We start from the raw sequence: 21748 nt of genomic DNA on the forward strand, positions 1-21748 counted from the left end.
GTGAGGGCACAGAGAGGAGAGGAGACCAATGTAAGCCGGCCAGGGGAGGGTGAGGGCACAAAGAGGAGGGGAGACCAATGTAAGCCGGCCAGGGGAGGGTGAGGGCACAAAGAGGAGGGGAGACCAATGTAAGCCGGCCAGGGGGGGTGAGGGCACAGAGAGGAGGGGAGACCAATGTAAGCCGGCCAGGGGGGGTGAGGGCACAGAGAGGAGGGGAGACCAATGTAAGCCGGCCAGGGGGGTTGAGGGCACAGAGAGGAGGGGAGACCAATGTAAGCCGGCCAGGGGGGGTGAGGGCACAGAGAGGAGGGGAGACCAATGTAAGCCGGCCAGGGGGGGGTGAGGGCACAGAGAGGAGGGGAGACCAATGTAAGCCGGCCGGGGGGGGTGAGGGCACAGAGAGGAGGGGAGACCAATGTAAGCCGGCCAGGGGGGTGAGGGCACAGAGAGGAGGGGAGACCAATGTAAGCCGGCCGGGGGGGTTGAGGGCACAGAGAGGAGGGGAGACCAATGTAAGCCGGCCAGGGGGGGTGAGGGCACAGAGAGGAGGGGGAGACCAATGTAAGCGGCCAGGAGGGGTTGAGGGCACAGAGAGGAGGGGAGACCAATGTAAGCCGGCCAGGGGAGGGTGAGGGCACAAAGAGGAGGGGAGACCAATGTAAGCCGGCCAGGGGGGGTGAGGGCACAAAGAGGAGGGAGACCAATGTAAGCCGGCCAGGGGAGGGTGAGGGCACAAAGAGGAGGGGAGACCAATGTAAGCCGGCAGGGGAGGGTGAGGGCACAAAGAGGAGAGGAGACCAATGTAAGCCGGCCAGGAGGGGGTGAGGGCACAGAGAGGAGGGGAGACCAATGTAAGCCGGCCAGGAGGGGGTGAGGGCACAGAGAGGAGGGGAGACCAATGTAAGCCGGCCAGGGGAGGGTGAGGGCACAAAGAGGAGGGGAGACCAATGTAAGCCGGCCAGGAGGGGGTGAGGGCACAGAGAGGAGGGGAGACCAATGTAAGCCGGCCAGGGGGGGTGAGGGCACAGAGAGGAGGGGAGACCAATGTAAGCCGGCCAGGGGGGGTGAGGGCACTGAGAGGAGGGGAGACCAATGTAAGCCAGCCAGGGGAGGGTGAGGGCACAGAGAGGAGAGGAGACCAATGTAAGCCGGCCAGGGGGGGTGAGGGCACTGAGAGGAGAGGAGACCAATGTAAGCCGGCCAGGGGGGGTGAGGGCACAGAGAGGAGAGGAGACCAATGTAAGCCGGCCAGGGGGGGTGAGGGCACTGAGAGGAGAGGAGACCAATGTAAGCCGGCCAGGGGGGGTGAGGGCACAGAGAGGAGGGGAGACCAATGTAAGCCGGCCAGGGGGGGTGAGGGCACTGAGAGGAGGGGAGACCAATGTATGCCGGCCAGGGGGGGTGAGGGCACAGAGAGGAGGGGAGACCAATGTAAGCCAGCCAGGGGAGGGTGAGGGCACAGAGAGGAGGGGAGACCAATGTAAGCCGGCCAGGAGGGGTTGAGGGCACAGAGAGGAGGGGAGACCAATGTAAGCTGGCCAGGGGGGGTGAGGGCACAGAGAGGAGGGGAGACCAATGTAAGTCGGCCAGGGGGGGTGAGGGCACAGAGAGGAGGGGAGACCAATGTAAGCCGGCCAGGGGGGGGTGAGGGCACAGAGAGGAGGGGAGACCAATGTAAGCCGGCCAGGGGAGGGTGAGGGCACAAAGAGGAGGGGAGACCAATGTAAGCCAGCCAGGGGAGGGTGAGGGCACAGAGAGGAGAGGAGACCAATGTAAGCCGGCCAGGGGAGGGTGAGGGCACAAAGAGGAGGGGAGACCAATGTAAGCCGGCCAGGGGAGGGTGAGGGCACAAAGAGGAGGGGAGACCAATGTAAGCCGGCCAGGGGGGGTGAGGGCACAGAGAGGAGGGGAGACCAATGTAAGCCGGCCAGGAGGGGTTGAGGGCACAGAGAGGAGGGGAGACCAATGTAAGCCGGCCAGGGGGGGTGAGGGCACAGAGAGGAGGGGAGACCAATGTAAGCCGGCCAGGAGGGGTTGAGGGCACAGAGAGGAGGGGAGACCAATGTAAGCCGGCCAGGGGAGGGTGAGGGCACAAAGAGGAGGGGAGACCAATGTAAGCCGGCCAGGGGGGGTGAGGGCACAAAGAGGAGGGGAGACCAATGTAAGCCGGCCAGGGGAGGGTGAGGGCACAAAGAGGAGGGGAGACCAATGTAAGCCGGCCAGGGGGGGTGAGGGCACAGAGAGGAGAGGAGACCAATGTAAGCCGGCCAGGAGGGGGTGAGGGCACAGAGAGGAGGGGAGACCAATGTAAGCCGGCCAGGGGAGGGTGAGGGCACAAAGAGGAGGGGAGACCAATGTAAGCCGGCCAGGAGGGGGTGAGGGCACAGAGAGGAGGGGAGACCAATGTAAGCCGGCCAGGGGGGGTGAGGGCACAGAGAGGAGGGGAGACCAATGTAAGCCGGCCAGGGGGGGTGAGGGCACTGAGAGGAGGGGAGACCAATGTAAGCCAGCCAGGGGAGGGTGAGGGCACAGAGAGGAGAGGAGACCAATGTAAGCCGGCCAGGGGGGGTGAGGGCACTGAGAGGAGAGGAGACCAATGTAAGCCGGCCAGGGGGGGTGAGGGCACAGAGAGGAGAGGAGACCAATGTAAGCCGGCCAGGGGGGGTGAGGGCACTGAGAGGAGAGGAGACCAATGTAAGCCGGCCAGGGGGGGTGAGGGCACAGAGAGGAGGGGAGACCAATGTAAGCCGGCCAGGGGGGGTGAGGGCACTGAGAGGAGGGGAGACCAATGTATGCCGGCCAGGGGGGGTGAGGGCACAGAGAGGAGGGGAGACCAATGTAAGCCAGCCAGGGGAGGGTGAGGGCACAGAGAGGAGGGGAGACCAATGTAAGCCGGCCAGGGGGGAGTGAGGGCACAGAGAGGAGGGGAGACCAATGTAAGCCGGCCAGGGGGTTGAGGGCATGGAGAGGAGGGGAGACCAATGTAAGCCGGCCAGGGGAGGGTGGGGGCACAGAGAGGAGGGGAGACCAATGTAAGCCGGCCAGGGGGGTGAGGGCATGGAGAGGAGGGGAGACCAATGTAAGCCGGCCAGGGGGGGTGAGGGTGTAACGGGGTGCCAGGGGTGCCTCCGGCCTTGTAGTCGTGGCCCTTGCTGACAGGCTTACCCCTGGCGTCGCCGTCACTGGGGGGACAGGAGGTGCCTTTGTGGGGCAGAGTGTGGTGGTGGTGCAGGTGTTGTCCGGCGCACAAATACTCTTCAGGCGTGGGTCAATGCAAACAACAAACATCTTTTATTCTCCGCAGTTCTTCACACTTGGCAGTACAAAGCACAATGCTATGGCGCTTCCTTCAGCTGAGGGGAAGTCTACTCTAGCGTTCCCTCAAGTGGGCGACTTGCCTGACTACTTCACTTCGCCCGGCTCCCACTTCTGGCTACCCACAGCCCGGACCCACACCGGACTGCTTCACCCTACGAGGTTCCGCCCGCTCCTGTCTTCTCCGGCTTCCCTGTACTTCAGCTGCCACACTCTGCCCCTGGCTGTACCTTCTTCTTTCCTGTCCCAGAGACCACTGACTGACTCACACACTTTCTTCCCTCCTAAACTGCCGGCTCCTCCTCTCTACTGTGGTGACAGCCGTCCCACCCGGCCACTAGGGGGTACCCTGACAGCAACATACATGCATACAATATAAAACATTTTTATTAATAACGTTTCCGGGTTAACTAGGCTTCTTGGTGAGGGGTCTGTCCACCCCTTACACACCTCCCCTCTTTAACCTGAGCCTCCCGGCCAGGCTCCAATCTAAAATTACAACTGTTAAAACCACATAAAACATGTTCAATCAACTGCGAACCTGTCCAGCGCCCGGAGGCTTAGCAGCGCTCCCGGTCTTTGGTGTGCCCGGAGGCTTAGCAGCACTCCCGGTCTTTGGTGTGCCCGGAGGCTTTGCAGCGCTCCCGGTCTTTGGTGGTCAACGCAGGAACACGGAACCTTATCTTCTCCATAACGCGGAGGAGCCCCTGGCTCAGTCCAGCAAGCAGGCTCACTGCGGAATCATCAACTTAAACACAAAACTTTCTCCGGCTTAAACACGCCGGCATCAAACAACACAAGCCCGCCATCCTCCGGTCTTCATACTCATTCCGGGTGGAAGGCCCGTTGCCACTCAGCCCTCTGAGCTTGGATGTATTCCGATAGGGACTGACCGGGTAGTCGGCGCAGCCGCCGGAAAGGCTCTTGACTGATGAGCTGCTCCGCTGTTGCAGCCCCCGGCTTGGGCTCCTCTGCCTCTGACGGAGGTGAGGGGGTCGCGACACGGGACGGTGGCGGGCTGCCCATAACAATCGTCGGGTGAGTAATAATGTTCTGGTTGATCACCAGTACCGGCGAGGTTCCCTTCTCCGGGTCGGTACTTTGTACGGGCATGACTGCCGGAGCTACAGCTACGGTATGTCGGGGTCGGGAGGCTTCAGCCAGCACCGGTCTTCGTTGTACTTGTCGCCGGGCCTGGTGCTCTTCCCATTCTACCTCCTGCTGCCATTGGGCAGCCTCCTGTTCGGTAGGCGTACGGTGCACCCCCACCGCAAACAAGCCCCGGCAGCCCACTTCTCTCAGGAATCGTACCTTTTCCCCAGGGTATAGGGTATGCAGCCACTGCGGGAGGCCTTCTGTATCCAGGTTAACGCGATTATAAAAGTAATCGTCGCCGGTTTCGCCATCCCGGATGAAGCCGTACCCTTCTTTCTGGTTGAACTTGACGACCACTCCGGTGGTATACTGACGCTCAAGCTCTTCGCCGTGGGGACCCGCCATGATCTCCCGGGCGACGGTTTCAACGAGCAGCCGCTCTTGCACTGGGTCCGGCTCAGGTGACGGGGATCTTCGGGTCGGTAGGGGAGACGGCAGCACCGGATCCCAGTAAAAACCCCAGTCGTCTCTCTCCAATTTCCGGGCGTATGCTTCCGCCGGAGTCTGGATTTGACCAGGCGTTTCAGACCCTACCGCGGCTGGCGGGGGTCTCTCTGGGCAGGGATATGGAGCTCCCAGCATCCGGCTCCCCGACGGTAGTTGGGCGGCGTAGGTCGCCCGGACCTCTGTTGTGGTCGCACCGGTCTCCGCGTCCCACGTAGTGAGCCAAGTCACCCTACTGGCTTGCCCCGGTCCTCCGGGTACAGCCGGCAAGTAGGCAGGGAATCCCTCCGCGGACACCACCTGCTTCTGACGGCTCTCGCTCAAACTCTCCATTTTCTTGGCAACACTAGCTCTCAGTAATGGCGTCAGGGTCAGTGGCGAGACTAGAGGAAGTGGAGGCGGGCTCACTTTTCCCGCTCTTGAGGATACTCCACCCTTAGCCTCGCACCACAGATCGACCCCTCCGCGGCGGCACTTCTTTCTTCTTACAACACCGCCCACTGTACATGTCTTTGTTCGTGCCCTGGGACCGGCACCTCCCCTCTTTGGGCGGAGTACTCCGAACTTCTTTTTCGGCACCGGCCAGCCCCAGGCTCTTCTTTTGGCGCCAATTCTTCGCGCGCTTGCTGTTTCTTCACAGACGACGGCCACCTTGCCGCCATCTTGTGCCCGGTCCTTCACCTCAGGCACTGTTTCTTCTTCCCACCATGGGACTATAAATCTTCGCTGAGAGTCCGGATCAGGGGCCCTTGGCACCACTTGGTCTCCATCTTCTTGGAGCGGGTCCCCTTGCATATGATCCGGATCCTGCCGACTACGCCAAATGTAACGGGGAGCCAGGGGTGCCTCCGGCCTTGTAGTCGTGGCCCTTGCTGACAGGCTTACCCCTGGCGTCGCCGTCACTGGGGGGACAGGAGGTGCCTTTGTGGGGCAGAGTGTGGTGGTGCAGGTGTTGTCCGGCGCACAAATACTCTTCAGGCGTGGGTCAATGCAAACAACAAACATCTTTTATTCTTCACAGTTCTTCACACTTGGCAGTAATAAAGCACAATGCTATGGCGCTTCCTTCAGCTGAGGGGAAGTCTACTCTAGCGTTCCCTCAAGTGGGCGACTTGCCTGACTACTTCACTTCGCCCGGCTCCCACTTCTGGCTACCCACAGCCCGGACCCACACCGGACTGCTTCACCCTACGAGGTTCCGCCCGCTCCTGTCTTCTCCGGCTTCCCTGTACTTCAGCTGCCACACTCTGCCCCTGGCTGTACCTTCTTCTTTCCTGTCCCAGAGACCACTGCCTGTCTTACACACTTTCTTCCCTCCTAAACTGCCGGCTCCTCCTCCCTACTGTGGTGACAGCCGTCCCACCCGGCCACTAGGGGGTACCCTGACAGCAACATACATGCATACAATATAAAACATTTTTATTAATAACGTTTCCGGGTTAACTAGGCTTCTTGGTGAGGGGTCTGTCCACCCCTTACAAGGGCACGGAGAGGAGGGAAGACCAATGTAAGCCGGCCAGGGGGGGTGAGGGCTCAGAGAGGAGGGGAGACCAATGTAAGCCGGCCAGGGGGGGTGAGGGCACTGAGAGGAGGGGAGACCAATGTAAGTCGGCCAGGAGGGGGTGAGGGCACAGAGAGGAGGGGAGACCAATGTAAGTCGGCCAGGAGGGGGTGAGGGCACAGAGAGGAGGGGAGACCAATGTAAGCCGGCCAGGGGGGGTGAGGGCACAGAGAGGAGGGGAGACCAATGTAAGCCGGCCAGGGAAGGTGAGGGTGTGTCGCCCTGGGCAAGCCAGGGGACACAGATAACAACACACACGCACCCCACATTCCCTGCAGGTACACCAGCTAACCCACAAATCCTTGTTGCCTTCCTCCAGAGGCTGATGATTCACACCAGGGGGTGGAGCCAGGCGGTTGGTGTCCGCCCACCAAGGAGATCACAGCTCTGGAGGCAGGAAGTACCAGGCAGATAGCTCAGGGAGGAGCAGGAGTGAGGAGTTAAGGAGTAGGAGGTGAACAGAGTGTAGCTCAGGAGGGAGCTAGAGCAAAATGAAACAGCAGTGGAAGTGACAGAAAGCCTGAAGTTGGTCTGTGGCTGTGTGCCCAGACGGAGTCAGCAAGGTCAGCAGACAGTGGTGAAGATCTGCAGTGGGACTGTCTGGAGGTTGCTGGAAGGGCCACGGAGGCTGTGTGTATCCGGGGGTCTGGAGCAGTATACAAAGGGCAGTCAGCACCAGAGCAGGGGCTTTCGGATCCCAGCAAGGCTTGGAGTCGCTGTAAATTGCTAAATCCGTTAGTGAAGGGGATGTAGATCCCCCAACAAGCAAGTCCTGATTGACGGCAAAGGTCCAACCACAACGGGGAAACACCGCCACCGCCAAGGCACCAGTTTCCCAGGGCCGGCGCCTGCGGGCAAAGTGTAGAGCTCCTCCGGCACAGATTGCAGTCGGGGAGCGGGTAACCGGTGGGAATCCACCGCTACCAAACAGACATTTCAAAGGTGCAGGGAAGAGACCGTCACCGCTAACTGCAGGGAACCGCAGCACCGTGAACCGTCCGAGGGACCCGTCCAACCAGCCGTTTGTTTACCGAGAACTGTGTCGTGTTTACTGGCTGAGTGAGTACCTCAGTGCCGCAAGGCACAGCGCTGCCCCTGCGCCCCTGCACCCCACTGGGCCCCGGGATCACCAACCCCTATCCACGGAGGGGCAACACAACAACTGGCTGCTCCGCATCACCATCCCCGGGATCCCCATATAGAGCAGCGGTGGTGAAATCACCACAACCGTGGGTGGCGTCACGAACTATAACAATCCCCACACCCAACCACAAAACCCCCTTTCACTCACGGGCAAGGAGTGCCGCTCGAGAAGCCCCGGGATCCGGCCCACCGCTCGAGCCACCACTGAGCAGCTGCCGGACCCGAGCAGAAGGGGTGAGCGCGGTGTGCTGACACCCTCCTCCCCGCCCGCGACAACTTGGCGTTACGAACAGGATCTTACCGCTCTGCCGTCTGGTAGAGGTGCGCCTTGTTACAGCCGGAGGTATCCGGCAGAAAAATTTCAGAAGCCGCCATCTTTGGCGCGAAAAGTTCCCGCTCGAGCGTCTTCTCGAGCAGTAGAGGCGCGAAGGCCAAAACCCCGCCCCGAGAGAGGAGGGGCCGGAAAGAGCTAAGGGGGACGCGATGGCGGCTGGACGCATGTAGCTGCAGCTATAGAAGCAGGGACGCCAGGACCCTGCGGCCATTGACTGGTTCCTGGAAGGGGCCGCTGCTAAAGATACTGAGTCCGACCAACAACACCGTGGTCCCCGCGCCCGGCATGGCGGCGTGGGTGGAAGTCCGGACCGCCCAGCTAAGCAGCCGTCTGCAGGTCCGCATGCAGCTCCTCCTGCAGGAGTGGGAGGCCGACTTGGTGGAAGCGGTGGCTGCTATGTGGAGACGCGAGGTGGAGGAAGATTTGGAGGAACGGGTAAGAGACCCACGTCCCTGTATTCCCGAGGGATCGGCCGCTGCGGCTGAGGGGCCCGGCCTACACCCGTTCACCTTGCTGCCTCTCCCGCTACCCGCGTTAGCTGCTGCTGCCCCACCACTAGGCCCGCTACCACCACCACCGGTAGCGGTACCCTGCCAATCCGCCCCGGCGGACCGACCTGCAGCAGAAGCTCATGACCACCCTGAACCGCTTCTATGGAAGAAGCCAAAAGCTGAGCCCGTCAGCAAAGATGCACCGGAGGCACGGCGGGGATGCAGCTGCCAGGAGGCAGAGGAGGCCATGTCACAGCGGGGTCCCTCATTACTGAAGGTGCCGGTCGTAGCCGACACGGAGGGACTCTGGCTGGGTCCGTCCCCCGCACACGCTGAACCGGAGCAAACAGAAAGTACTCCCGGCTGGGAGCGGCGGCAACAGCAGCTGCGCAGAGAGATCGATGCCCGAGAGGGGTGTAGAGCGGTTGTGCATGCCCGCATGAATATGGAGGAAGATCGCCTGCAGCGAGCTACCATTGGGGTCCAGAGCGGTGCACCGTGTGAAGGTGGCACTAGAGCCCCACGAGTGAGAATGGACTGTTAAGCCGCAAAAGGCAGCGGAGCACCGCTGCAGCAGTCCCCGTTGGGACCACCATTTTGTTGTTTGTTTGAAAAGTTTGAAAATGATAAGAAAAATGAAAATTACCGAACAGTTACCTGATTTGCTTGTGATTGAACCGGCAGGAGCCGGCACCGTTGTCCCCGTGGGGACCGTTTAAGTTTTGCATGGGAACTATCCATGGACAAGCCCGTGAACTTGCAGGGCACCACAAACGTTAAGTGGCTTGTAAATATGTTGGGTACCGTTACCGTTTCCGCAATGCCGCCTCCGGAGAAGCAGGTTGGAGGGAGGGCCCTGAGCAGAGCAGGCTAGGGCTCAGCCACCAAAGGAACCGGTGGCCACCCTCTGGAGGGCAAGGACAGATCCCGCTCGGGTGACTTGTGCTGGACTGTGGGTCAAGGGGTGCTGCCTGGGTTTTAGTGGCAGCATCAGGGCCAGGTTGCTTGGGTGGGAGAGAGCGGAAACCGTGACCGTACACCGTTGTAACGTGAAAAGTAAATGTGCCTCCCGTCTTGGGAAGAGTTATGATTAAAAATGTACATAGATTACCGTTATGATGTTATACCTTTTTGCATTACAGAAAACAAAAGGAAAATAAAACCGGTGTTGGACGGGCAGCCCGAGGACGGTCTGCGTTTTGCTAAGGGGGAATGTGTCGCCCTGGGCAAGCCAGGGGACACAGATAACAACACACACGCACCCCACATTCCCTGCAGGTACACCAGCTAACCCACAAATCCTTGTTGCCTTCCTCCAGAGGCTGATGATTCACACCAGGGGGTGGAGCCAGGCGGTTGGTGTCCGCCCACCAAGGAGATCACAGCTCTGGAGGCAGGAAGTACCAGGCAGATAGCTCAGGGAGGAGCAGGAGTGAGGAGTTAAGGAGTAGGAGGTGAACAGAGTGTAGCTCAGGAGGGAGCTAGAGCAAAATGAAACAGCAGTGGAAGTGACAGAAAGCCTGAAGTTGGTCTGTGGCTGTGTGCCCAGACGGAGTCAGCAAGGTCAGCAGACAGTGGTGAAGATCTGCAGTGGGACTGTCTGGAGGTTGCTGGAAGGGCCACGGAGGCTGTGTGTATCCGGGGGTCTGGAGCAGTATACAAAGGGCAGTCAGCACCAGAGCAGGGGCTTTCGGATCCCAGCAAGGCTTGGAGTCGCTGTAAATTGCTAAATCCGTTAGTGAAGGGGATGTAGATCCCCCAACAAGCAAGTCCTGATTGACGGCAAAGGTCCAACCACAACGGGGAAACACCGCCACCGCCAAGGCACCAGTTTCCCAGGGCCGGCGCCTGCGGGCAAAGTGTAGAGCTCCTCCGGCACAGATTGCAGTCGGGGAGCGGGTAACCGGTGGGAATCCACCGCTACCAAACAGACATTTCAAAGGTGCAGGGAAGAGACCGTCACCGCTAACTGCAGGGAACCGCAGCACCGTGAACCGTCCGAGGGACCCGTCCAACCAGCCGTTTGTTTACCGAGAACTGTGTCGTGTTTACTGGCTGAGTGAGTACCTCAGTGCCGCAAGGCACAGCGCTGCCCCTGCGCCCCTGCACCCCACTGGGCCCCGGGATCACCAACCCCTATCCACGGAGGGGCAACACAACAACTGGCTGCTCCGCATCACCATCCCCGGGATCCCCATATAGAGCAGCGGTGGTGAAATCACCACAACCGTGGGTGGCGTCACGAACTATAACAATCCCCACACCCAACCACAAAACCCCCTTTCACTCACGGGCGAGGAGTGCCACTCGAGAAGCCCCGGGATCCGGCCCACCGCTCGAGCCACCACTGAGCAGCTGCCGGACCCGAGCAGAAGGGGTGAGCGCGGTGTGCTGACACCCTCCTCCCCGCCCGCGACAACTTGGCGTCACGAACAGGATCTTACCGCTCTGCCGTCTGGTAGAGGTGCGCCTTGTTACAGCCGGAGGTATCCGGCAGAAAAATTTCAGAAGCCGCCATCTTTGGCGCGAAAAGTTCCCGCTCGAGCGTCTTCTCGAGCAGTAGAGGCGCGAAGGCCAAAACCCCGCCCCGAGAGAGGAGGGGCCGGAAAGAGCTAAGGGGGACGCGATGGCGGCTGGACGCATGTAGCTGTAGCTATAGAAGCAGGGACGCCAGGACCCTGCGGCCATTGACTGGTTCCTGGAAGGGGCCGCTGCTAAAGATACTGAGTCCGACCAACAACACCGTGGTCCCCGCGCCCGGCATGGCGGCGTGGGTGGAAGTCCGGACCGCCCAGCTAAGCAGCCGTCTGCAGGTCCGCATGCAGCTCCTCCTGCAGGAGTGGGAGGCCGACTTGGTGGAAGCGGTGGCTGCTATGTGGAGACGCGAGGTGGAGGAAGATTTGGAGGAACGGGTAAGAGACCCACGTCCCCTGTATTCCCGAGGGATCGGCCGCTGCGGCTGAGGGGCCCGGCCTACACCCGTTCACCTTGCTGCCTCTCCCGCTACCCGCGTTAGCTGCTGCTGCCCCGCCACTAGGCCCGCTACCACCACCACCGGTAGCGGTACCCTGCCAATCCGCCCCGGCGGACCGACCTGCAGCAGAAGCTCATGACCACCCTGAACCGCTTCTATGGAAGAAGCCAAAAGCTGAGCCCGTCAGCAAAGATGCACCGGAGGCACGGCGGGGATGCAGCTGCCAGGAGGCAGAGGAGGCCATGTCACAGCGGGGTCCCTCATTACTGAAGGTGCCGGTCGTAGCCGACACGGAGGGACTCTGGCTGGGTCCGTCCCCCGCACACGCTGAACCGGAGCAAACAGAAAGTACTCCCGGCTGGGAGCGGCGGCAACAGCAGCTGCGCAGAGAGATCGATGCCCGAGAGGGGTGTAGAGCGGTTGTGCATGCCCGCATGAATATGGAGGAAGATCGCCTGCAGCGAGCTACCATTGGGGTCCAGAGCGGTGCACCGTGTGAAGGTGGCACTAGAGCCCCACGAGTGAGAATGGACTGTTAAGCCGCAAAAGGCAGCGGAGCACCGCTGCAGCAGTCCCCGTTGGGACCACCATTTTGTTGTTTGTTTGAAAAGTTTGAAAATGATAAGAAAAATGAAAATTACCGAACAGTTACCTGATTTGCTTGTGATTGAATCGGCAGGAGCCGGCACCGTTGTCCCCGTGGGGACCGTTTAAGTTTTGCATGGGAACTATCCATGGACAAGCCCGTGAACTTGCAGGGCACCACAAACGTTAAGTGGCTTGTAAATATGTTGGGTACCGTTACCGTTTCCGCAATGCCGCCTCCGGAGAGGCAGGTTGGAGGGAGGGCCCTGAGCAGAGCAGGCTAGGGCCCAGCCACCAAAGGAACCGGTGGCCACCCTCTGGAGGGCAAGGACAGATCCCGCTCGGGTGACTTGTGCTGGACTGTGGGTCAAGGGGTGCTGCCTGGGTTTTAGTGGCAGCATCAGGGCCAGGTTGCTTGGGTGGGAGAGAGCGGAAACCGTGACCGTACACCGTTGTAACGTGAAAAGTAAATGTGCCTCCCGTCTTGGGAAGAGTTATGATTAAAAATGTACATAGATTACCGTTATGATGTTATACCTTTTTGCATTACAGAAAACAAAAGGAAAATAAAACCGGTGTTGGACGGGCAGCCCGAGGACGGTCTGCGTTTTGCTAAGGGGGAATGTGTCGCCCTGGGCAAGCCAGGGGACACAGATAACAACACACACGCACCCCACATTCCCTGCAGGTACACCAGCTAACCCACAAATCCTTGTTGCCTTCCTCCAGAGGCTGATGATTCACACCAGGGGGTGGAGCCAGGCGGTTGGTGTCCGCCCACCAAGGAGATCACAGCTCTGGAGGCAGGAAGTACCAGGCAGATAGCTCAGGGAGGAGCAGGAGTGAGGAGTTAAGGAGTAGGAGGTGAACAGAGTGTAGCTCAGGAGGGAGCTAGAGCAAAATGAAACAGCAGTGGAAGTGACAGAAAGCCTGAAGTTGGTCTGTGGCTGTGTGCCCAGACGGAGTCAGCAAGGTCAGCAGACAGTGGTGAAGATCTGCAGTGGGACTGTCTGGAGGTTGCTGGAAGGGCCACGGAGGCTGTGTGTATCCGGGGGTCTGGAGCAGTATACAAAGGGCAGTCAGCACCAGAGCAGGGGCTTTTCGGATCCCGGCAAGGCTTGGAGTCGCTGTAAATTGCCAAATCCGTTAGTGAAGGGGATGTAGATCCCCCAACAAGCAAGTCCTGATTGACGGCAAAGGTCCAACCACAATAGGGAAACACCGCCACCGCCAAGGCACCAGTTTCCCAGGGCCGGCGCCTGCGGGCGAAGTGTGGAGCTCCTCCGGCACAGATTGCAGTCGGGGAGCGGGTAACCGGTGGGAATCCACCGCTACCAAACAGACATTTCAAAGGTGCAGGGAAGAGACCGTTACCGCTAACTGCAGGGAACCGCAGCACCGTGAACCGTCCGAGGGACCCGTCCAACCAGCCGTTTGTTTACCGAGAACTGTGTCGTGTGTACTGGCTGAGTGAGTACCTCAGTGCCGCAAGGCACAGCGCTGCCCCTGCGCCCCTGCACCCCACTGGGCCCCGGGATCACCAACCCCTACCCACGGAGGGGCAACACAACAACTGGCTGCTCCGCATCACCATCCCCGGGATCCTCATATAGAGCAGCGGTGGTGAAATCACCACAACCGTGGGTGGAGTCACGAACTATAAGAATCCCCACACCCAACCACAAAACCCCCTTTCACTCACGGGCGAGGAGTGCCGCTCGAGAAGCCCCGGGATCCGGCCCACCGCTCGAGCCACCACTGAGCAGCTGCCGGACCCGAGCAGAAGGGGTGAGCGCGGTGTGCTGACACCCTCCTCCCCGCCCGCGACAAGGGCACGGAGAGGAGGGGAGACCAATGTAAGCCGGCCAGGAGGGGGCGAGGGCACAGAGAGGAGGGGAGACCAATGTAAGCCGGCCAGGGGGGGTGAGGGCACGGAGAGGAGGGGAGACCAATGTGAGCCGGCCAGGGGGGGTGAGGGCACGGAGAGGAGGGGAGAACAACGTAAGCCGGCCGGGAGGGGGTGAGTGCACGGAGAGGAGGGGAGACCAATGTGAGCCGGCCAGGGGGGGTGAGGGCACTGAGAGGAGGGGAGACCAATGTGAGCCGGCCAGGGGGGGTGAGGGCAGGGAGAGGAGGGGAGACCAATGTAAGCCGGCCAGGGGGGGTGAGGGCACGGAGAGGAGGGGAGACCAATGTAAGCCGGCCAGGGGGGGTGAGGGCACAGAGAGCAGGGGAGACCAATGTAAGCCGGCCAGGGGGGGTGAGGGCACGGAGAGGAGGGGAGACCAATGTAAGCCGGCCAGGGGGGGTGAGGGCACGGAGAGGAGGGGAGACCAATGTGAGCCGGCCAGGGGGGGGTGAGGGCACGGAGAGGAGGGGAGACCAATGTAAGCCGGCCAGGGGGGGTGAGGGCAAGGAGAGGAGGGGAGACCAATGTAAGCCGGCCAGGGGGGAGGGTGAGGGCACAGAGAGGAGGGGAGACCAATGTAAGCCGGCCAGGAGGGGTGAGGGCACGGAGAGGAGGGGAGAAAAATGTAAGCCGGCCAGGGGGGGTGAGGGCACGGAGAGGAGGGGAGACCAATGTAAGCCGCCAAGGGGGGGTGAGGGCACTGAGAGGAGGGGATACCAATGTAAGCCGGCCGGGAGGGGGGGTACAAAGAGGAGGGGAGACCAATGTAAGCCGGCCAGGAGGGGGTGAGGGCAAGGAGAGGAGGGGACACCAATGGAAGCCGGCCGGGAGGGGGGGGGGTACAAAGAGGAGGGGAGACCAATGTAAGCCGGCCAGGAGGGGGTGAGGGCACAGAGAGGAGGGGAGACCAATGTGAGCCGGCCAGGGGGGGTGAGGGCAGGGAGAGGAGGGGAGACCAATGTAAGCCGGCCAGGGGAGGGTGAGGGCACAGAGAGGAGGGGAGACCAATGTGAGCCGGCCAGGGGGGGTGAGGGCAGGGAGAGGAGGGGAGACCAATGTAAGCCGGCCAGGGGGGGTGAGGGCACGGAGAGGAGGGGAGACCAATGTGAGCCGGCCAGGGGGGGTGAGGGCACGGAGAGGAGGGGAGACCAACGTAAGCCGGCCAGGAGGGGGTGAGGGCACAGAGAGGAGGGGAGACCAATGTAAGCCGGCCAGGGGGGGTGAGGGCAGGGAGAGGAGGGGAGACCAATGTAAGCCGGCCAGGGGAGGGTGAGGGCACAGAGAGGAGGGGAGACCAATGTGAGCCGGCCAGGGGGGGTGAGGGCAGGGAGAGGAGGGGAGACCAATGTAAGCCGGCCAGGGGGGGTGAGGGCACGGAGAGGAGAGGAGACCAATGTGAGCCGGCCAGGGGGGGTGAGGGCACAGAGAGGAGGGGAGACCAACGTAAGCCGGCCGGGAGGGGGTGAGTGCACGGAGAGGAGGGGAGACCAATGTAAGCCGGCCAGGAGGGGGTGAGGGCAAGGAGAGGAGGGGAGACCAATGTAAGCCAGCCAGGGGGGTGAGGGCAGGGAGAGGAGGGGAGACCAATGTAAGCCGGCCAGGGGAGGGTGAGGGCACAGAGAGGAGGGGAGACCAATGTGAGCCGGCCAGGGGGGGTGAGGGCAGGGAGAGGAGGGGAGACCAATGTAAGCCGGCCAGGGGGGGTGAGGGCATGGAGAGGAGGGGAGACCAATGTGAGCCGGCCAGGGGGGGTGAGGGCACGGAGAGGAGGGGAGACCAACGTAAGCCGGCCAGGAGGGGGTGAGTGCACGGAGAGGAGGGGAGACCAATGTGAGCCGGCCAGGGGGGGTGAGGGCACAGAGAGGAGGGGAGACCAATGTAAGCCGGCCAGGAGGGGGTGAGGGCAAGGAGAGGAGGGGAGACCAATGTAAGCCGGCTAGGGGGGGTGAGGGCACTGAGAGGAGGGGAGACCAATGTAAGCCAGCCGGGGGGGGTGAGGGCACGGAGAGGAGGGGAGACCAATGTAAGCCGGCCAGGGGGGTGAGGGCACAGAGAGGAGGGGAGACCAATGTAAGCCGGCCAGGGGGGGGTGAGGGCACAGAGAGGAGGGGAGACCAATGTAAGCCGGCCAGGGGGGGTGAGGGCACGGAGAGGAGGGGAGACCAATGTAAGCCGGCCAGGGGGGGTGAGGGCACGGAGAGGAGCGGAGACCAATGTGAGCCGGCCAGGGGGGGTGAGGGCACGGAGAGGAGAGGAGACCAATGTAAGCCGGCCAGGGGGGGTGAGGGCAAGGAGAGGAGGGGAGACCAATGTAAGCCGGCCAGGGGGGAGGGTGAGGGCACAGAGAGGAGGGGAGACCAATGTAAGCCGGCCAGGAGGGGTGAGGGCACGGAGAGGAGGGGAGAAAAATGTAAGCCGGCCAGGGGGGGTGAGGGCATGGAGAGGAGGGGAGAAAAATGTAAGCCGGCCAGGGGGGGTGAGGGCACGGAGAGGAGGGGAGACCAATGTAAACCGCCAAGGGGGGGTGAGGGCACTGAGAGGAGGGGATACCAATGTAAGCCGGCCGGGAGGGGGGGTACAAAGAGGAGGGGAGACCAATGTAAGCCGGCCAGGAGGGGGTGAGGGCAAGGAGAGGAGGGGAGACCAATGGAAGCCGGCCGGGAGGGGGGGGTACAAAGAGGAGGTGAGACCAATGTAAGCCGGCCAGGAGGGGGTGAGGGCAAGAAGAGGAGGGGAGACCAATGTAAGCCGGCCAGGGGGGGTGAGGGCACTGAGAGGAGGGGAGACCAATGTAAGCCGGCCAGGGGGGGTGAGGGCACTGAGAGGAGGGGAGACCAATGTAAGCCGGCCAGGGGGGGGATGAGGGCACGGAGAGGAGGGGAGACCAATGTAAGCCGGACAGGGGGGTGAGGGCACAGAGAGGAGGGGAGACCAATGTAAGCCGGCCAGGGGGGGTGAGGGCACGGAGAGGAGTGGAGACCAATGTAAGCCGGCCAGGAGGGGGTGAGGGCACAGAGAGGAGGGGAGACCAATGTAAGCCGGCCAGAGGGGGTGAGGGCAGGGAGAGGAGGGGAGACCAATGTAAGCCGGCCAGGGGAGGGTGAGGGCACAGAGAGGAGGGGAGACCAATGTGAGCCGGCCAGGGGGGGTGAGGGCAGGGAGAGGAGGGGAGACCAATGTAAGCCGGCCAGGGGGGGTGAGGGCACGGAGAGGAGGGGAGACCAATGTGAGCCGGCCAGGGGGGGTGAGGGCACGGAGAGGAGGGGAGACCAACGTAAGCCGGCCGGGAGGGGGGGTACAAAGAGGAGGGGAGACCAATGTAAGCCGGCCAGGAGGGGGTGAGGGCAAGGAGAGGAGGGGAGAAAAATTTAAGCCGGCCAGAGGGGGGTGAGGGCACGGAGAGGAGGGGAGACCAATGTAAGCCGGCCAGGGGGGGGGGTGAGGACACTGAGAGGAGGGGAGACCAATGTAAGCCGGCCAGAGGGGGGTGAGGGCACGGAGAGGAGGGGAGACCAATGTAAGCCGTCCAGGGGGGGTGAGGGCACAGAGAGGAGGAGAGACCAATGTAAGCCGGCCAGAGGGGGGTGAGGGCACGGAGAGGAGGGGAGACCAATGTAAGCCGGCCAGGGAGGGTGAGGGCATGGAGAGGAGGGGAGACCAATGTAAGCCGGCCAGGGAGGGTGAGGGCACTGAGAGGAGGGGAGACCAATGTAAGCCGGCCAGAGGGGGGTGAGGGTACGGAGAGGAGGGGAGACCAATGTTAGCCGGCCAGGGGGGGTGAGGTCACTGAGAGGAGGGGAGACCAATGTAAGCCGGCCAGGGGGGTTGAGGGCACAGAGAGGAGGGGAGACCAATGTATGCCGGCCGGGAGGGGGGGGGGGTGAGGGCACAGAGAGGAGAGGAGACCAATGTAAGCCGGCCAGAGGGGGTGAGGGCACGGAGAGGAGGGGAGACCAATGTAAGCCGGCCAGGGGGGGTGAGGGCACTGAGAGGAGGGGAGACCAATGTAAGCCGGCCAGGGGGGGTGAGGGCACTGAGAGGAGGGGAGACCAATGTAAGCCGGCCAGGGGGGTGAGGGCACAGAGAGGAGGGGAGACCAATGTAAGCCGGCCAGGGGGGGTGAGGGCACTGAGAGGAGGGGAGACCAATGTATGCCGGCCGGGGGGGGGGGGTGAGGGCACAGAGAGGAGGGGAGACCAATGTAAGCCGGCCAGGGGGGGATGAGGGCACAGAGAGGAGGGGAGACCAATGTAAGCCGGCCAGGGGGTGAGGGCACAGAGAGGAGGGGAGACCAATGTAAGCCGGCCAGGGGGGGTGAGGGCACAGAGAGGAGGGGAGACCAATGTATGCCGGCTGCGAAGGGGGGGTGAGGGCACAGAGAGGAGGGGAGACCAATGTAAGCTGGCCAGGGGGGGAGGGCGAGGAGAGAAGAGAAGACTAATGTAAGACGGAGAGGAAAGGGAAACCAATGGAAGCCGGCCAGGGGGTGAGGGCACGGAGAGGAGGGGAGACCAATGTAAGCCGGCTGGGGAGAGTGAGGGCATGTAGAGGAGGGGAAGCCAATGGAAGCCAGCCATGGGATGAGGGCACCGAGAGGGGAGACCAATTACACGGAGGTCTCCCCTGGCCAGGGGGTGAGAGTACAAAGAGATGGGGAACTAGTGGAAGCCGGCCAGGGTGGGTGATGGCACGGAGAGAAGAGGAGACCAATGTAAGATAGCCGAGGGAGTGACAGCACAGGGAGAAGGGGAAACCAATGGAAGTCAGCCAGGGGGTGAGGGCACCAAGTGGAGGGGAGACCACTGGAAACCGGCCAGAGGGGATGAGGTCTATCATCTATCTATCTACAAACTAAAGAGTGCTGCATTTTCAAGTAGAATGCAGAGGATGAGGGGATATGTCAAGAGTATGCCTTCAGTAGTTAACCCTTCCAGCACCGGTCTCCGTATCTTTCTTTCCTACTGGACGGTTTCTTCTGTCCTCGTGTACTTAGGGTTATTATACTCTGTGGTACTGCACTTTGCTGTCTGCACACTCCGCTCTGATGTATCACCTGCACACACACCCGCTCCTGCTGTTCCAAGGCACTGTCTGCACACCCGCTCCTGCTGTTCCAAGGCACTGTCTGCACACCCGCTCCTGCTGTTCCAAGGCACTGTCTGCACACCCGCTCCTGCTGTTCCAAGGCACTGTCTGCATACCCGCTCCTGCTGTTCCAAGGCACTGTCTGCATACCCGGTCCTGCTGTTCCCAGGCACTGTCTGCATACCCGGTCCTGCTGTTCCAAGGCACTGTCTGCATACCCGGTCCTGCTGTTCCCAGGCACTGTCTGCATACCCGGTCCTGCTGTTCCAAGGCACTGTCTGCATACCCGGTCCTGCTGTTCCAAGGCACTGAAAAACAAGAGAACAAGAGTAAAGTGCAAAAATAGACAATTTATTGAATACACAACAAGACATAAATTCATAAAAATGGTGCACTACCAGTGTGTCCTGGGGATGCCGACATATAATAGACCAGTTTTAATGGCCAAAACAGATCAGAGATACATGCATATCGCAGTCTATACAACTATGGCTATAACTGGCCTAAAGAAATCACAAATATTGGGAAAATGCCCAATAACCAGGGGACTGTTAAATGGGGAATAAATACAGGTCAAATCAAACCGTGATTGCCCACCATGTCAGGGTGGGGAATCATGGTGATGTCGCTGGCTGTACTGCAAGTAACCATAGAAAAATAGCAGGGAATAAACATACAATAACTATATAGCACTAGTGTGCCATTAAGATGTATTCCCTTACCTAAAGTGCTGAAGTGCTGAAGCCATAGTTGTATAGACTGCGATATGCATGTATCTCTGATCTGTTTTGGCCATTAAAACTGGTCTATTATATGTCGGCATCCCCAGGACACACTGGTAGTGCACCATTTTTATGAATTTATGTCTTGTTGTGTATTCAATAAATTGTCTATTTTTGCACTTTACTCTTGTTCTCTTGTTTTTCACTCCTGTTATGAGTAGTGCTGGCACCTACCCTGCTGTATTGAGGGAGGTTTGGTGCTCATTATCTAATGGCTCTTGGTGTGAGTTATGTTATATTAATATTTGTTCCTGTGCTTCTCACAGATTACTTGCATCCGAGCATGGATTTCCGCGCCCGTGATCGGGCTTGGTCAGTACATTTTGATAATGTTCTGAAAGATCACAACAAGGATACCACTAGTGATGTCAATACGCCCAACAGTGACATTTTGATTTTTAAATACAAGGAGTTGCTCAAAAAGAGATTGAGAATTTGCTGGAATCGTGCATTACTTTCTAAATACCTTGACAGAGACATGATCCCTCGGGGCCTGCGGGTCCAGATATTCCCATCCTTTCCGGTGGAGGATCCCTCCTTCCGTGAGAGGTGGGAGTGTCTGGCCCAGACATGCTCCCTGGGATTCCTGTCTCTGTTAAAGGAGCACAACACAACGACTCTCTCCACTATGGAGGCTGAGCTAGAGGAACTTGAAAAAACCATCAAAAACAACTGTACAGCTGATGTTGTCACTGGGATGGAGGCCGAAATTGAAAAAGAGCTGTCCAAGTTGGAGAAGGAGGTCTGTGGTCAGAAATTGAAAAAATTCAATAGGGATTTGAGTGATTATGCCAGCTCCACCGCGTATCGATGGCAAGTTAGACCCAGGACAGGCCCTCGGGGAAGAACCATCACTCGTGGCCAGTCTGCATCTCTATCATCCCTCACTTCCCTAGGGGAGTCATCGGAGGCATCAGGCGGCGGTAGTGAGGCCGAATCAAGCGTCGGTGCCAGAGTAAAAACCACCCGCAGTAGGCAACAGGCCACCCGCCAGGGGGGGAGGAATAGACTCCAGGTGATTAATCTTTCTACACATATACTCTCCAACGATCAGTTGGAGGTACTATCAAGGGGTCTAACCTTCTCTCCTGTCAATAAATTTGATTTTTTTACAGCTTTGAAAGACACCCACCTTTTTGCACGGAAGCTTATACTTAGGAGACTTCACCACAGACGGGATGACACGGGACTGGATAGTCCTGCGGAGAGAGAGGCCCTGCGAGTCCTAGAGGACCTGCTTGAAGAACAGTCCAGTGCCACTGCAGGTGTGTTTCCCAGGTCACTTCTGCCCAGATCTACAAGCTTTCCCCCCCTGTCCCTCTGTCCCGCTATTGAAATTTTTACCCGCCTAGTGTCTAGTGATCTGAAACAAATTTCATCACGGAGACGGCATGACAATCTTACCCATAGACAGCGACTAGCGCTAGAGGAGTTAAATAACATACCTGATATTGTGATAAAACCAGCGGACAAGGGGGGCAACATTGTGATCTGGGCGGTAGCAAGCTATGAGAAGGAGGCATTGAGGCAGCTGCGTGACAGGAGTACCTATTCTAAGTTATCCTACAACCCCGTACAGCCCTTTTCTCGTGACCTTTCCAAGATCCTTGAGTCGGCTTCTGAGGTTGGTTTAATTACCAACAAAATGGTGTGCGGGCTCTCCACCAAATATCCTACGATACCCACTTTTTATTTGTTACCTAAAATCCATAAAGATGCCCTCTGCCCCCCGGGGCGCCCCATTGTGTCCGGCATAGGAGGACTGTGCGATCCCATCTGCAAATTCATTGATTACCACCTTAAGCCCTTAGTTGAAACTTTACCCTCCTATGTCCGTGACACAACTGACGTGCTCCGGCGGATCGATGGCATCTTTATGGATCATAATATGCTGATTGTTACAGCTGATGTGGAGAGCCTGTACACCTGTATCTCACATCATGATGGTTTGGAAGCCACCCGCCTGTTCT

At 59.9% G+C, this 21748-nt stretch overlaps 1 protein-coding gene across 2 annotated transcripts in view; it reads right to left on the bottom strand.

Annotated features, from left to right (window-relative positions):
• The window catches only part of LOC142256039 (phospholipase A2 inhibitor gamma subunit B-like), a 41207-nt gene extending 20887 nt beyond the window's left edge, over nt 1-20320 (bottom strand). The window contains exons 1-2 of one of the 2 annotated variants that reach the window (XM_075327535.1): nt 20245-20319; nt 18965-19304 (exon numbers count right to left, since the gene is read on the bottom strand). In XM_075327535.1, coding sequence (XP_075183650.1) covers nt 18965-19280 — 316 coding nt within the window. In that variant the 5' untranslated portion in view covers nt 19281-19304; nt 20245-20319. Of the gene's footprint in view, nt 1-18964; nt 19305-20244 lie in introns of both variants that reach the window. The other variant, XM_075327536.1, reaches the window with a different exon arrangement.
• Nucleotides 20321-21748: the final 1428 nt, after the last annotated feature.

Source organism: Anomaloglossus baeobatrachus, chromosome 11 (genome assembly GCF_048569485.1).
Source record: "Anomaloglossus baeobatrachus isolate aAnoBae1 chromosome 11, aAnoBae1.hap1, whole genome shotgun sequence".
NCBI lineage: Eukaryota > Metazoa > Chordata > Amphibia > Anura > Aromobatidae > Anomaloglossus > Anomaloglossus baeobatrachus.